This window comes from Buceros rhinoceros, unplaced genomic scaffold, assembly GCF_000710305.1.
Source record: "Buceros rhinoceros silvestris isolate BGI_N320 unplaced genomic scaffold, ASM71030v1 scaffold18053, whole genome shotgun sequence".
NCBI classification, from domain to species: domain Eukaryota; kingdom Metazoa; phylum Chordata; class Aves; order Bucerotiformes; family Bucerotidae; genus Buceros; species Buceros rhinoceros.
In genome coordinates, this window is record NW_010401991.1 from 3204 (window position 1) to 14532 (window position 11329).

Consider the following 11329-nt stretch of genomic DNA (forward strand, 5'->3'; position numbering starts at 1 on the left):
GCTGAACCCCGTTCAGGTATTTACCGTGAAAAGCCACTATAATAAAATAGAAGTTTAAATTAGAATAAACATCACTTTGCTTGCACAGTGGCAGCAGGATCGTGTGGAAGGTCAGTAAAAGAAACAAATTAATGCAGTTTGTTCTTTTAGAAAGAAGAGACCAGAAGTGCAGAGGCTCCTCCCACCCCCCAGTTTGTTACAGTTCTAGTACTGTCCTGTTTTTTTATCTATAGGAACAGATGCAGAAAGTCTGTTAAAGATACCTATCTGGCCCTTGAAATTTTTAGAAAAGGAAATATTTAGATCTTCTTAGTTTGAAGCCTGTATTTGTTTAAATCCTCACTTTACTTGTGAAAAGGTCAGTGTTTACAGTTGCCGCTCTGGGCTGTTGCTCTCCCCTTAAAATCCCCTGGGATGGCACCGGATGTTGATGTAAGGCACTTAGTTGTTCCTTGGATTTCCTGGCTGCACCTAAGGCTCTTCCTTTGAAGTTCAAAACCCAGCCTTAGAATACAGCCTCAGAGAAACCACTGTGTGCTGGTTTTAAATGCATCCCAATAAGGCTTTAGAGAATAAACCTCCTTTGAGTCTTTAAAAATAACTTTTATCTGAAGTCTTTTGTTTTTTACAGAATTCATCATAACGCCTCTAGATACAGACTGTCCTCAGGGCTCTGTCAGCTTGGTTTATCAAGGGTATTGATTCCCAATGAAGCAGCTGGAGCTCTGTTGTGAATTTGGGAAGCCAAATCCTGCCCTAAAAGTCAAGACAGTTCATTTGCTAATGTACTTTTGTAGAGAGAGAATCTTTGTTTTGCATTAGAATGAACGCCTTGAAGTTGTTTATCTGTGAGGCAAATCCTGAGCCCTGCTCTGTGAACTCCTGTGTGGAACTCCTGATGTCCCTTTCTCCTAGGTTTTTGACCTAAGCAAAATCGTACCTGCTAAAGCACTCCAGCTTTGTACCTTGCTGCCTTGCAACGCTGTCAGGGTTCTTGTCTGTGGCGGAGATGGCACAGTAGGCTGGGTCCTGGATGCAATTGATGAAATGAAGATAAAGGTACTGTGTTTTAGATTAAAAGATGTCTTATGCTGGAAGGACTTTTATTGCTTCTGAAGTGCTACACCTAATCTCTTACCTTCAGGAAGTTTCCATCTTACTGAAGAAGCCTACAGAGAAATATTTGCAGAATTGCTTATTCATATTGGGCAGGAGCGGGGAATGCATCTTGTTATGAGTTCCCTTAGTTCAGGGAAAATAGGAAAGCTGTAGATTTTAAATTATATTTAAAGTTGTTCTTTGCAGTAAAACGAGAAAAGAACAAGCTGCAGAATATTTTATGCATTGTTCTTTTCTCTTTGAACAGATTTATTTTGTCGTAAGTGGCATCACTAAAAATGGCTAATGTGCTCTGACTGCTTTTTTCCCCCAGTGTGCTCAATCTTTTATAATAACCCCATAATTTGGCTGGCTGTGCTGGTTATATTGCCAGTGCATGAATGAGTGCATCTGCAGAGCAGATTTGCTTCTGCTCTTACATACTCTGAGTGCAGCCTCTCTGTTAACAGCAAATAGAGAAGGTAAAATAAGCTGTATGTTTACTGTTGATTTGAAATAGAAGGTACTCCAATTTACAGGGTACTACTGAGAAAACTAAGAATAATAATTACTAGGGCTTTAGTCCTTTACCTGATTTTTTTTTTTTCCTAGTGATAAAAGAAAGTCACTCTTCTTATATCAATGTCTTTTCTTTTTTCTTCCCTGTGGCTTTCTTGTTAACACATGGAATGTTGTAGTGGAAGGTCATTACAACTTCACACATAGGCAAACTGAGCTTCTCTGAGAATTTTTATTTACTGATAAAGTAGAAATGCAACAAAGTGTAACTATAAAGGTTAATGACTATGGGTATATGGCTTCTTGGTCTTGGACACTTGATATGTGGTCCCTCAGAGCCAATGTAATTGATGAAATCTGGGTTTTTCTTTGTTTTCAAGTATTCAAGTTGAGTAATTGGAGTTACATAAACACTGCTGAGATTATCAGCAAAACCTTTTATTATCAGCAGTAGGTTATTTGCTCCCTTCATTTATCTTGACTCGCAAATACAGGTTATCTGGCTGATTAACTCTTCTTGAAAAAATAGGAACCATAATGCCACGTCAAGTACTTTTCACAGCTGAATTTCAAAGGGCAGAGTACATCTGAAATAACTGTTCACCTTTCTGTGGTAAAGAGAGCAAACACCTTTGTTAAAACGACCATTTTCAATGTCTGCTTCTGCCACTTTGTGATCTGCAGAGGTGATTATGGTACATCCATCTGCTGATGACGATTGGGACCGTGTGTTTATGTGGCACCTCTGAAACTTAGATCCTGACTTTCCTTCTTTGAGCGTGTCTATTTCTGCCTGTGGCTGAATACTGCAGTATTACCGCATCTGTTGTTTTAGACCTAACCTCACTTCAGTCTTGGAAGAGCATTTTGGTGTCCTGCTCTGGTGATTCACAGTCTTGTGTGTTAAACCTCTCTTGGTGTTTGTATCGCTGCCCGGAGGATACGCAGTAAATAATGTTAGCAGCTTACTATGGCTGCAGCAAATCAGTAGCAGGTAATCAGGAAATCAGATGAGACCTTCAGGCTTCCACTTCTCAGTCCAGAGCATCGTTAGTTTGGAGGAGTTCTCTGCTCAGTATTAATGCATTGTTCATGTATTGTCTTTGTATTCTCTTGTCTTCTCACAGTGGTTTAACATTTCCTTCCTTTGTGTTATCCCTGCGATAAGTACTTAAATGTGCCATCTGCTACACCAAGCTGCCAGCTCTATTGCTGTGCGCTGTGTGACAAGCTGCGGTGAACCTGGACACTATCTAACCTGAGCATTTGGTGATAAAGGGGCGAAAATGAGTGCTGAAGAAGGAGCTAATATGCAGCGTTTTTGTATCCTAGGGGCAAGAACGTTATATTCCACAAGTGGCAATTTTACCTCTGGGAACAGGTAATGACCTGTCTAATACACTGGGCTGGGGTGCAGGTTATGCTGGAGAAGTCCCTGTTGAACAAATCTTACGAAATGTCATGGAGGCGGATGGAATCAAACTGGACAGGTAAGTAACAGTGAAAAGATAAATTCCCTGGAACTAAACCCTGCAGTAGCTCTACAGATAGCCCCTGCAGCAGTACATGTAAAGAAACACAAGTATTGCTGGAGGGAACGGCAAAATAACTGAGATCCAAAATTACTCTGCCGTTAGTTGTTCTACAAGGCTCAACTCTTTCAGAATTTAAGTAAATTTGAACCTTTTGACTTGATCCCAGTATAGATGTGAGATTCCTAACTACAGCATTGATACTAAGTGAGAACAGTTCGTCATGAGTCTAGGTAATGGCTGTTGTTTTTCAGATGGAAGGTTCAAGTATCAAACAAAGGATACTACAACTTAAGGAAACCAAAGGTATGGTTGCAAGTATCAATATGGATTCTATGGAATACCTGCGTGTTTGTAATTATTTTTCGCATTAAACGCTGTGGTTTTTGAATCCTAATAATAATATTTAATAAGACCATAACTTGGAAGTTCTGTCTTACAGGTATTCACAATGAACAACTACTTTTCTATAGGACCTGATGCTCTCATGGCTTTAAATTTTCATGCTCACCGTGAGAAGACGCCTTCTTTGTTTTCCAGCAGAATTATTAATAAGGTGTGTTTGGTAAAGTGACATCTTTTCCTTGTAGTTGTTGACTTGACTGAAGGCTATTTTTTGCATCACATTGCTTTATTCCCCTACTTCCTGTGTTGTCTTTTTCTAACAGTGTTTTCTGTTCTCCTTGTTTTGTTTTAATAGGCTGCTTATTTTTTTTATGGAACCAAAGACTGCTTAGTACAAGAATGTAAAGATCTTAACAAAAAGGTTGAGGTAAGTTTTTTAATTTGCATATTCTCTGAACAGTGGAGTGCAAAAACCTACCTTGTGAAAGAGGAGGGAAAAAGCTTTGCAGTTTACGTCTGTATGGTAGTTGTATAAGGATGGCTCTGAACTTGGAGTATTTTTCATGTTCTTTTTGCTATCTGCAGCTTACTTCATGGAATACATGTTTTTGAGCTTACTGAAAATTCCTAAACTTTTTTTCTGGCTTGACCTAGTTCAAGTGCTGATATTCAGGTAAACTTTACCTTATCACCAGAGACTTACATACGTGAGAGTTCCTTTTCATTTATTACAGCTTAGGATATCTTGTGAAATCAGAACTCCTGTTTTTAAAGTATCGGAAGAAAACACATTCTGTTTGTACAAGGCCAGCTTTTCTTCAAGTGGAAGCCTGTTGATTGCATGAAGAGACTAACTACCTTATACTGAAGTACTGAATTTGATCCACAGTAATTAACTTACGTTTATCTTTTAAAGCTAGAGTTGGATGGTGAGAGAATTGAGTTGCCCAGCTTGGAAGGCATCATTGTCCTGAATATTGGATACTGGGGAGGTGGCTGTAGGCTCTGGGAAGGAATGGGTGATGAACCTTACCCCTTGGCCAGGTACACGGTGCATTTTTTTTCCCTCTTAAAGTTCTTGTAGTGTAAGCAATTCCCTTCAGTAGGCTTAGCTTATGTAGCCAGGCTTGTCTGAAAGTCAGAAGGGTGCCTTGTGACAGGCAGCTGTCTCGGATTTTTCCTGTAGATTAATAACCAAGTGAAAAACATAAAGCTGGACAAATTTATGGAATAGAATGCCGCTGTGCACCTTAAATGTGTGCAATGAGCATATTTAAAGTCATACATCCGCAATTCCTAGAAGCTAGCTAGGGTCTACCCGCTGGTATGGTGCTCCGCACTTGTGCTTTTGTGTGGCTTCCTTTGCCCTTCAGTGTGGTTTGTTGGCCAGCACAAATAGATGGTTGTAACGTATTTGCAGAATAACAGTTATCTTCTCTATAGGAATAGCTGTAAAAGAGCTGTGTAATATTTGGACAGGTATTTTAGAGCTCATGAGCATCACTGAAAAGAGTCTCCTTGCTTAATTCATAGACACGATGATGGACTTCTGGAAGTTGTTGGTGTTTATGGTTCTTTCCACTGTGCTCAGATCCAGGTGAAACTAGCAAATCCCGTCCGCCTTGGGCAGGCGCATACAGTGAGGGTAAGTGGTGTTTATGAACCTGTTTCTCTAATTTTTTTTAATACGCAGTATAGAATCTCAAGCACTCAACTGCCTGATCTGAAGTTGCAGTTTGCAGCTGAGCTACTCGTTTCTGTGGCATAGTAAAAACGAATTCACAAATTCTGTATCATAGTTGTAAAAGGTATCTTCAGAGGTACTTCGAACTGCTGAGATTGTGCCTTCTCTTTAATACTAGCTGATCTTGAAGAGTTCAAAGATGCCGATGCAGGTGGACGGAGAGCCGTGGGCGCAGGGACCCTGCACTGTTACCATCACTCACAAGACACGTGCACTGATGTTGTATCACTCGGGTGAGCAAACCGATGACGATGCTTCCAGTATGTCTGAGGCAGACCACGTGAGAGAACAGACGGATGAAGATGTATAGATTTTGTGGAATTTAACATCATACAATGAACTTCAGCCCATTAAAAGCACTGAGGACGCCTAATCTAGATGAAGGTTTACGCTGTAAGGCTCATACTTGTGAATGAACTGGAGCTAAGGAAAAAGCCATGCTTTTGTGCTCATGAAAACCTTCACAGCTGAGTTACCCCGACTGCTTTGCCTTTCCGGTTGGTGGCGATGCCCAGCCTTTCTAGCTGGAGGAGTTAGTTACTGGAACAGCGGGACAGAGACAGACGCTGTAGCCCTTCCTTGCTGTTCAACCAGATCTGCGGTGCGTACGCAGTGTAGCGTGCAAAATGCTTCATACCCATGGAGAGGGGAACAGCTGGGAGCTGGGCCTGCTTCCACCTGCCCTCTTGCCCAGAACAGTTCTAGAGCAGAAAAACAGACCGAGTAGCATGTGGGGTGGTTTTCTGACAACAGCCTGCTCCTGGCTGCTGTCTCTTCTTGTGAGTGAGACAAATACTTCTCTGTCCACCTGCTTGTGGGCTTAACTGGGAGAGCAGAGGATCTGGGAGAGCAGAGGATCTGGGAGACCCCGGAAAGGTGGGTAGCAAGAAAGATGCTTTTGGACCAAAGGCTTCTGGAAATGCTCTGTTAGTGAATGACCTTTTTCGGTGGCTTTGTAAGCCGTAGGTAGAGTATTCCTGAAGCCCTGAGTGCCCAAGCTAATTGAACAACGATGTGCACTGAATGATCCTGTGAGTGACTGTGGTTCAGTTTGGTGGGAGACTAAGCCCGATTTTTGTAAAGAGCAACATTGTAGTTCTTGAGGAGGCGTTTTGGAGGAAAACTTGGACAAAGGGGCTGTCTTTTTGTTTAGAGAGGGCTTTTAAAGAAATAATGGTGATTGGCAGATGTGGTTTGGGATTTTTTTTAAACACTTGTTCAAGATGTTGCTTCATAGTTACTTGAAAATGGTCAATCGTAAGTCAGTCTGTTAACTGTGTCAGTTTTAAGTGTGGAGGTTGAACACTAAGTTTGCAGAGGTTGGTGAGCTCTGGTGTTCATGTGTATAATTTGATGGTAAAAACCAGCATGGAAGTGTTTGTTTTCTGACTGGCTCTTCGGGAGTCAAAGACAACCTGTTGGACCTGAAACTTCATTTCGCATATGAATATAGGGCAAGAAAAAGATTGGTGGCCTACACTAGTATAGATTAGTAAAGTATGGGATAGTGAAGGTAAAGAACACGTGCAGGAGTTCACAGAAAGTGTTGGTTTGGCAGATCTGAAGCTTCTCAGGTTAAAAAGCTTCTCAGGTGAAAACATCTCATCATTAATAGAAGTTAAAATCTGTAAAAAATCCTTTTTTCTTTTCTGTTGTAGGTATTTTAAGCCTGCAGCAGGTGAGAGCTATGGATTGAGGCTTAAAATTTGTCACTAATTTAGTTAAGTCCAGGTGAGTTACTGGAGCTGATCTTCCAAGAAGGAAGAGAATTTATGCTGAACATAAACTTGGCATAAGCCAAGATCATAAGAGAAGTTGAGAACTTGGGTCTGAACGTTGAGTGTTGCTGCTTTTGTCAGAACCGCCCCAATCCTTTTTTTTCTTTTTTGCTAACTGAGGGCAATACTGTTGGGTAAAGTAGGCTGCTTCTAGGTTTTGTAAAACAAAACTGTTTTTCAATGAGCTATAAAGTGACGTTTGCATTAACAGTGAATTAACTATTTATATTTTAAAATAATTTATTGAAACCTTGGCAAAGTCAGTATTTTTAAAACCTGTAATGTAATCCTCTTTGGAGAGCATTTTTAACTTGATGCTATTTGTTGTAGAAAGTGTCTGTACTAGATCTTAAATACTACTGATTGTCAGTGAATTTGTAGCTGTCCGAAAATGTGATTCGAGTGTAATGAACCTTAAAGCAGAAGCCGTTTGTAAATTCCATATTCATTAGCCTTACGCACTTCATCTTATTTTATGGTATATGTAAATATAGAGAACAAATTAATAGTTAAATCTATGTAAAAATGTTCAAAATACTCAAAAGTATATTGTTAGATAAATCCACTACCCTTTTTTGTAGTTACGAGGTTCAATCTGCATTAGTTTCAAAAATGTTACTAGTGAAAATGGTTTTTTTTTAATAACTTGTAACCATCAACATCCCAAAAATAGTTAAGTTCTATGCTATGGTTCTTCTGTAACTACTGTTTACAAACAAATAACAGGTCTCTGGAAAAGCAGGGTATGTGCTATGAAGGGCAGTGTTTTCTCAAGAGAAGTGACACCACTGGCTACTTAGTCTAAACTATTTGTAATACAGTGTAAAGGGTTCCTGAAGCTGATCAGATGATTACTCGAGCTGCTTTATAGCCGAAGAACCTTGAACTGTTCAAAAAGTGTACTCCACTAGAAAAAATATTCAATGCCAAAACTTTGAAAGTCTCCCTTTTTGACAGCATGTGAGCTGGCTTCTCCACCTTGCTTTGCTGTGTTTGTGCAGACAAGATCCTGCTGCGTACTGCAGCTTGCCAGGAGTCCAGTCCTGCGTGTCTGAAATCCTCTCTGGGACATGTAAGCCCATCACTCCTTCTGGAGAAAAGAATTAGAAGTGAAAGCAGCAGTTAATTGGGTGCTTGCTTGGAAAATCCCTGGTGCCTGGTGGTGTTTGTATTGGACAGACATCCCTTTCTTGCATGCAGAAGTGAAGTTTGTGTTTCACAAACTGACTGTTAGCAACTGCAGCAAACGTAGCCATTGCAGGCATGGGGAAGCTTCTTGTAAAACTGTGTTTATGGTGTGGAGAACGTTCTGTAAGGTTCTGAAGTGTCCAGTTCCCAGTCAGACGTGGGGTCATCCGGCTGCTGTAACTCTGCATAGCTGTCATACACGTGACAAAAACGAGTTCTTTTGGAACAGGCAGTGTTAGCACTGGAATCTGTTGGGAGGTCTCGCTGCTTCCAACGTGCTGTCTGATGGTTTCAGTGCGTCCCCCTTTCCAGTAAGTTGCAAATTGGGTTCAAACCTGTTTTAAGTTATTTTTATGGAACTGTTTAAAGTTTTAGTCCAACTGCAGATAGTAAATGTAAATGCAGGCAGTAAATGTCAGCAGTGGGCTCCCAGATTCTAATGCTAGCACAAAGGAATTGCTCTAATTTGTAATAGAGCTGTAGCTGCTTAATGTTGTCATGTGTGTTGTGACTGTGAAACTGTTATGTGCTTTTTTTAAGTTGATAGGTGCGTAAAGCACCAGTACAAATAGCTTGTCTGTAGCTCTTCTGGAAACAGACTGGAAACCTGAAAATACTGCACTGCGTTCTGTGTCCAGAAGAGGGTCCTCTGCGGCTGGGCGGCGTGGCCTGCGCTGAGGAATTCCCCTTGCTCTGTTCATGGTCAACACTGGAAAAACAGCGAAAGCGATGTTTCAAAAAGACAAATAGTCAGTAGTTTCTTCTGGCGATCTTTGACCAGCAGACCTTTCTGTAAAGTACAGGGCGAATGAAAATATCAGTTCCAAGCACTCAGAAGTGAATTCACAGAGTGTGGTTTTTAGTTTTACTGCTGCATACACCAGCTTAACCTAAGACTGGCCAGATTGCAGTAACTTTCTTCACTGTGGGTTCTCAGTCCTGTGGCATCCAATACAAAAACCTTAGACTTTGTGAGAGCCTTTCTGTGGCTCAGCTTCTGCCTTGCTCAGACCTCTCTTGAGAAGTTGTCTGTGTGTATTTTCAGGTGCACAGAACTTCTTGTCATAAGCTTTGGTTTACTCTGTGTTTTCACCTCAGCTGTTCATAGCAAGGTTAAACTGTTTGAAATGCCACCCGCATTTCGGATCTTTCTCCACGTCTGGACTTCTGGCAAAGGTGTCCAAAGCCCAAACTTGGTTCTTTGTCTTCAGAAACGGCTGAGGTGAATGGTATTCACTTGGGTATTTTTAATTCTAAATGTGTCTATTGTCCCTGGTGTTTAGAACAGGTTTGGGTAGTATTTAGATCATCCTTTTAACAGCACTTTGGAATTATTGCAGTTATTGACGAACATAGATGTGCGTTTTCTACTGCAATGGCACTATTTCTGTTTCAAATGAGTATGGGATTCTGTTAAAATGTCAACATTTTTCTCAGCACTGCTATGAATTGCATTTCATGTTCGTATTGTAAAGACTGTATAGCATAATTATGTGTTTGATACTCTTTTGATATGTTGACTTTTCAGGTTGCCCTTTTAAAGTTGGTTTTTTCTCAGGTCTTGCTTTTCGTAGGCACTAAGTAACTTGGAACACTATTTACTTTAGTTAGAAGCTTTAAGTACTTGCTCTCAGAAAACAGACTTGACTTTCTCCTGGTTGCAAAAGAAAATCCCACTGTGTTTGAGCAGGCTTGGAGAAAATCATATTGTCAAGGCAATGCTTATAGCAAGAGTAAGTTAAAAGTTTCTTCTGTATAACTTCAGCTGATTCAGATTGAGAATTTGTCCTCCATACATGTTGTCTCGCTCATGTTCACAACTACTCAGTATGTTCTTCTCTCACTCATTTAATTTCTCATTTTTTACTGGCTCACTTTCAGCTAAAAATGGCATTTGAGACAGTATTAAAGCTCTGCTGAAATGAGGATAGTGACCTGCTCTTCCATCCGCTTTACCCCCCGTGCCAGCTCGCCTGTCAGAGCTGGCTTTGCTCGGCTTGTTGGTAGCCCAGTAACGCGCCTGTCTGGCCTTTTCAGTCACCACCACTGCACCAGAAGATACCAGAAAGGACTCGAAAGGTTCCCAGTCCCCCTGACCTATTATTTTGAAAGTACAATTTTTGCTCTTTGCTGCTGGGGAGGAACCTCCCCACTCTCCCCAGGTTCTGAAAGGTTCTGGTTTCAGTTTGGCCAGTTCCTTCTGGTTCTGCACTGCAGCTCGCAGGTTTTATAGTGTCTGTTACTGTATCTCTCTGCTTAAACCCCCTTAAAGCACTGTGTCTTAGCTGTGAACAGCGTAACGCTATCAGTGTTAGAGTAGGTTTTTTTTCCTTGGCAACAAATGCTTTTTGGTAGAGCACCACTGTAACCTAGTCAGATAACCTGGGGGTAAGAGTAGGACACGCAGGAATCTTGGCTGCGTTCTAACTGACATTCCTTGTTTGTTCAGTATTTCATACCAACTACTAGCAGTTTTCTTCCTTTTGGAAAAGAAAAAAGATTTGACCCTTCGGTTTGGTGTAAACTAGGATTTTTTCAGATTTGAAAATCCTGGTACATAACTGATGCTGTGGAATGTGAACCACTTACTTTACAATGCTCTGACCTTTTTTCTGAGAGTTGACAGCTGCTTTTTGAACCCGGCAATGAGACGACAGAGGCTGCTGGTTCATTTAGCGGTTGACTGTATGGACAGTGTTTGCACAGTTGCTATTTCAGCTTCGTTTAGGCCACAGTTCTAAAAGCACGGCAGGGTCCACATCGTGATCTCTCTAGGAGTGCTGAGCACCCAGCTCGGCCTTTGGGCATCTCAGGGAACGACTTCAGCTGGAGTAAAGCCACGCGCCTTGACTAAACCTAGTGATGTTACGTGGGCTTAGAGGAGCTGTTAACCGGCCCTTGCCTGTTCAGAAGTGTGAATGTACTCACCGCGTTGCTCTGTTCCTCACTAACGCTGCCCTGCTCGCGTGCTGGGTACTCTCATGGTTGTCTGTAAGTCATTTCTTGTGTTGTTTCATTTGCAACTTGTTTGTAGATTTTGGCATAAAAATTATCTTCTTTTTAAGTGGGAACTTACATTGTGAATTTATTGCATTCTGTACCTTCAAAGTTTACACCCTCAAAAG

The 11329-nt window shown here is 41.1% G+C and overlaps 1 protein-coding gene across 1 annotated transcript in view; it reads left to right on the forward strand.

The window, feature by feature from the left end:
* The window catches only part of DGKE (diacylglycerol kinase, epsilon 64kDa), an 8512-nt gene extending 2964 nt beyond the window's left edge, over window positions 1-5548 (forward strand). Inside the window, exons 4-12 of the mRNA XM_010132496.1 lie at window positions 1-16; window positions 916-1059; window positions 2950-3107; window positions 3404-3455; window positions 3592-3705; window positions 3850-3921; window positions 4411-4538; window positions 5028-5139; window positions 5357-5548. Of these exons, the coding sequence (XP_010130798.1) occupies window positions 1-16; window positions 916-1059; window positions 2950-3107; window positions 3404-3455; window positions 3592-3705; window positions 3850-3921; window positions 4411-4538; window positions 5028-5139; window positions 5357-5548 (988 nt within the window). The remainder of the gene's footprint in view (window positions 17-915; window positions 1060-2949; window positions 3108-3403; window positions 3456-3591; window positions 3706-3849; window positions 3922-4410; window positions 4539-5027; window positions 5140-5356) is intronic.
* The last annotated feature ends 5781 nt before the right edge of the window (window positions 5549-11329 follow it).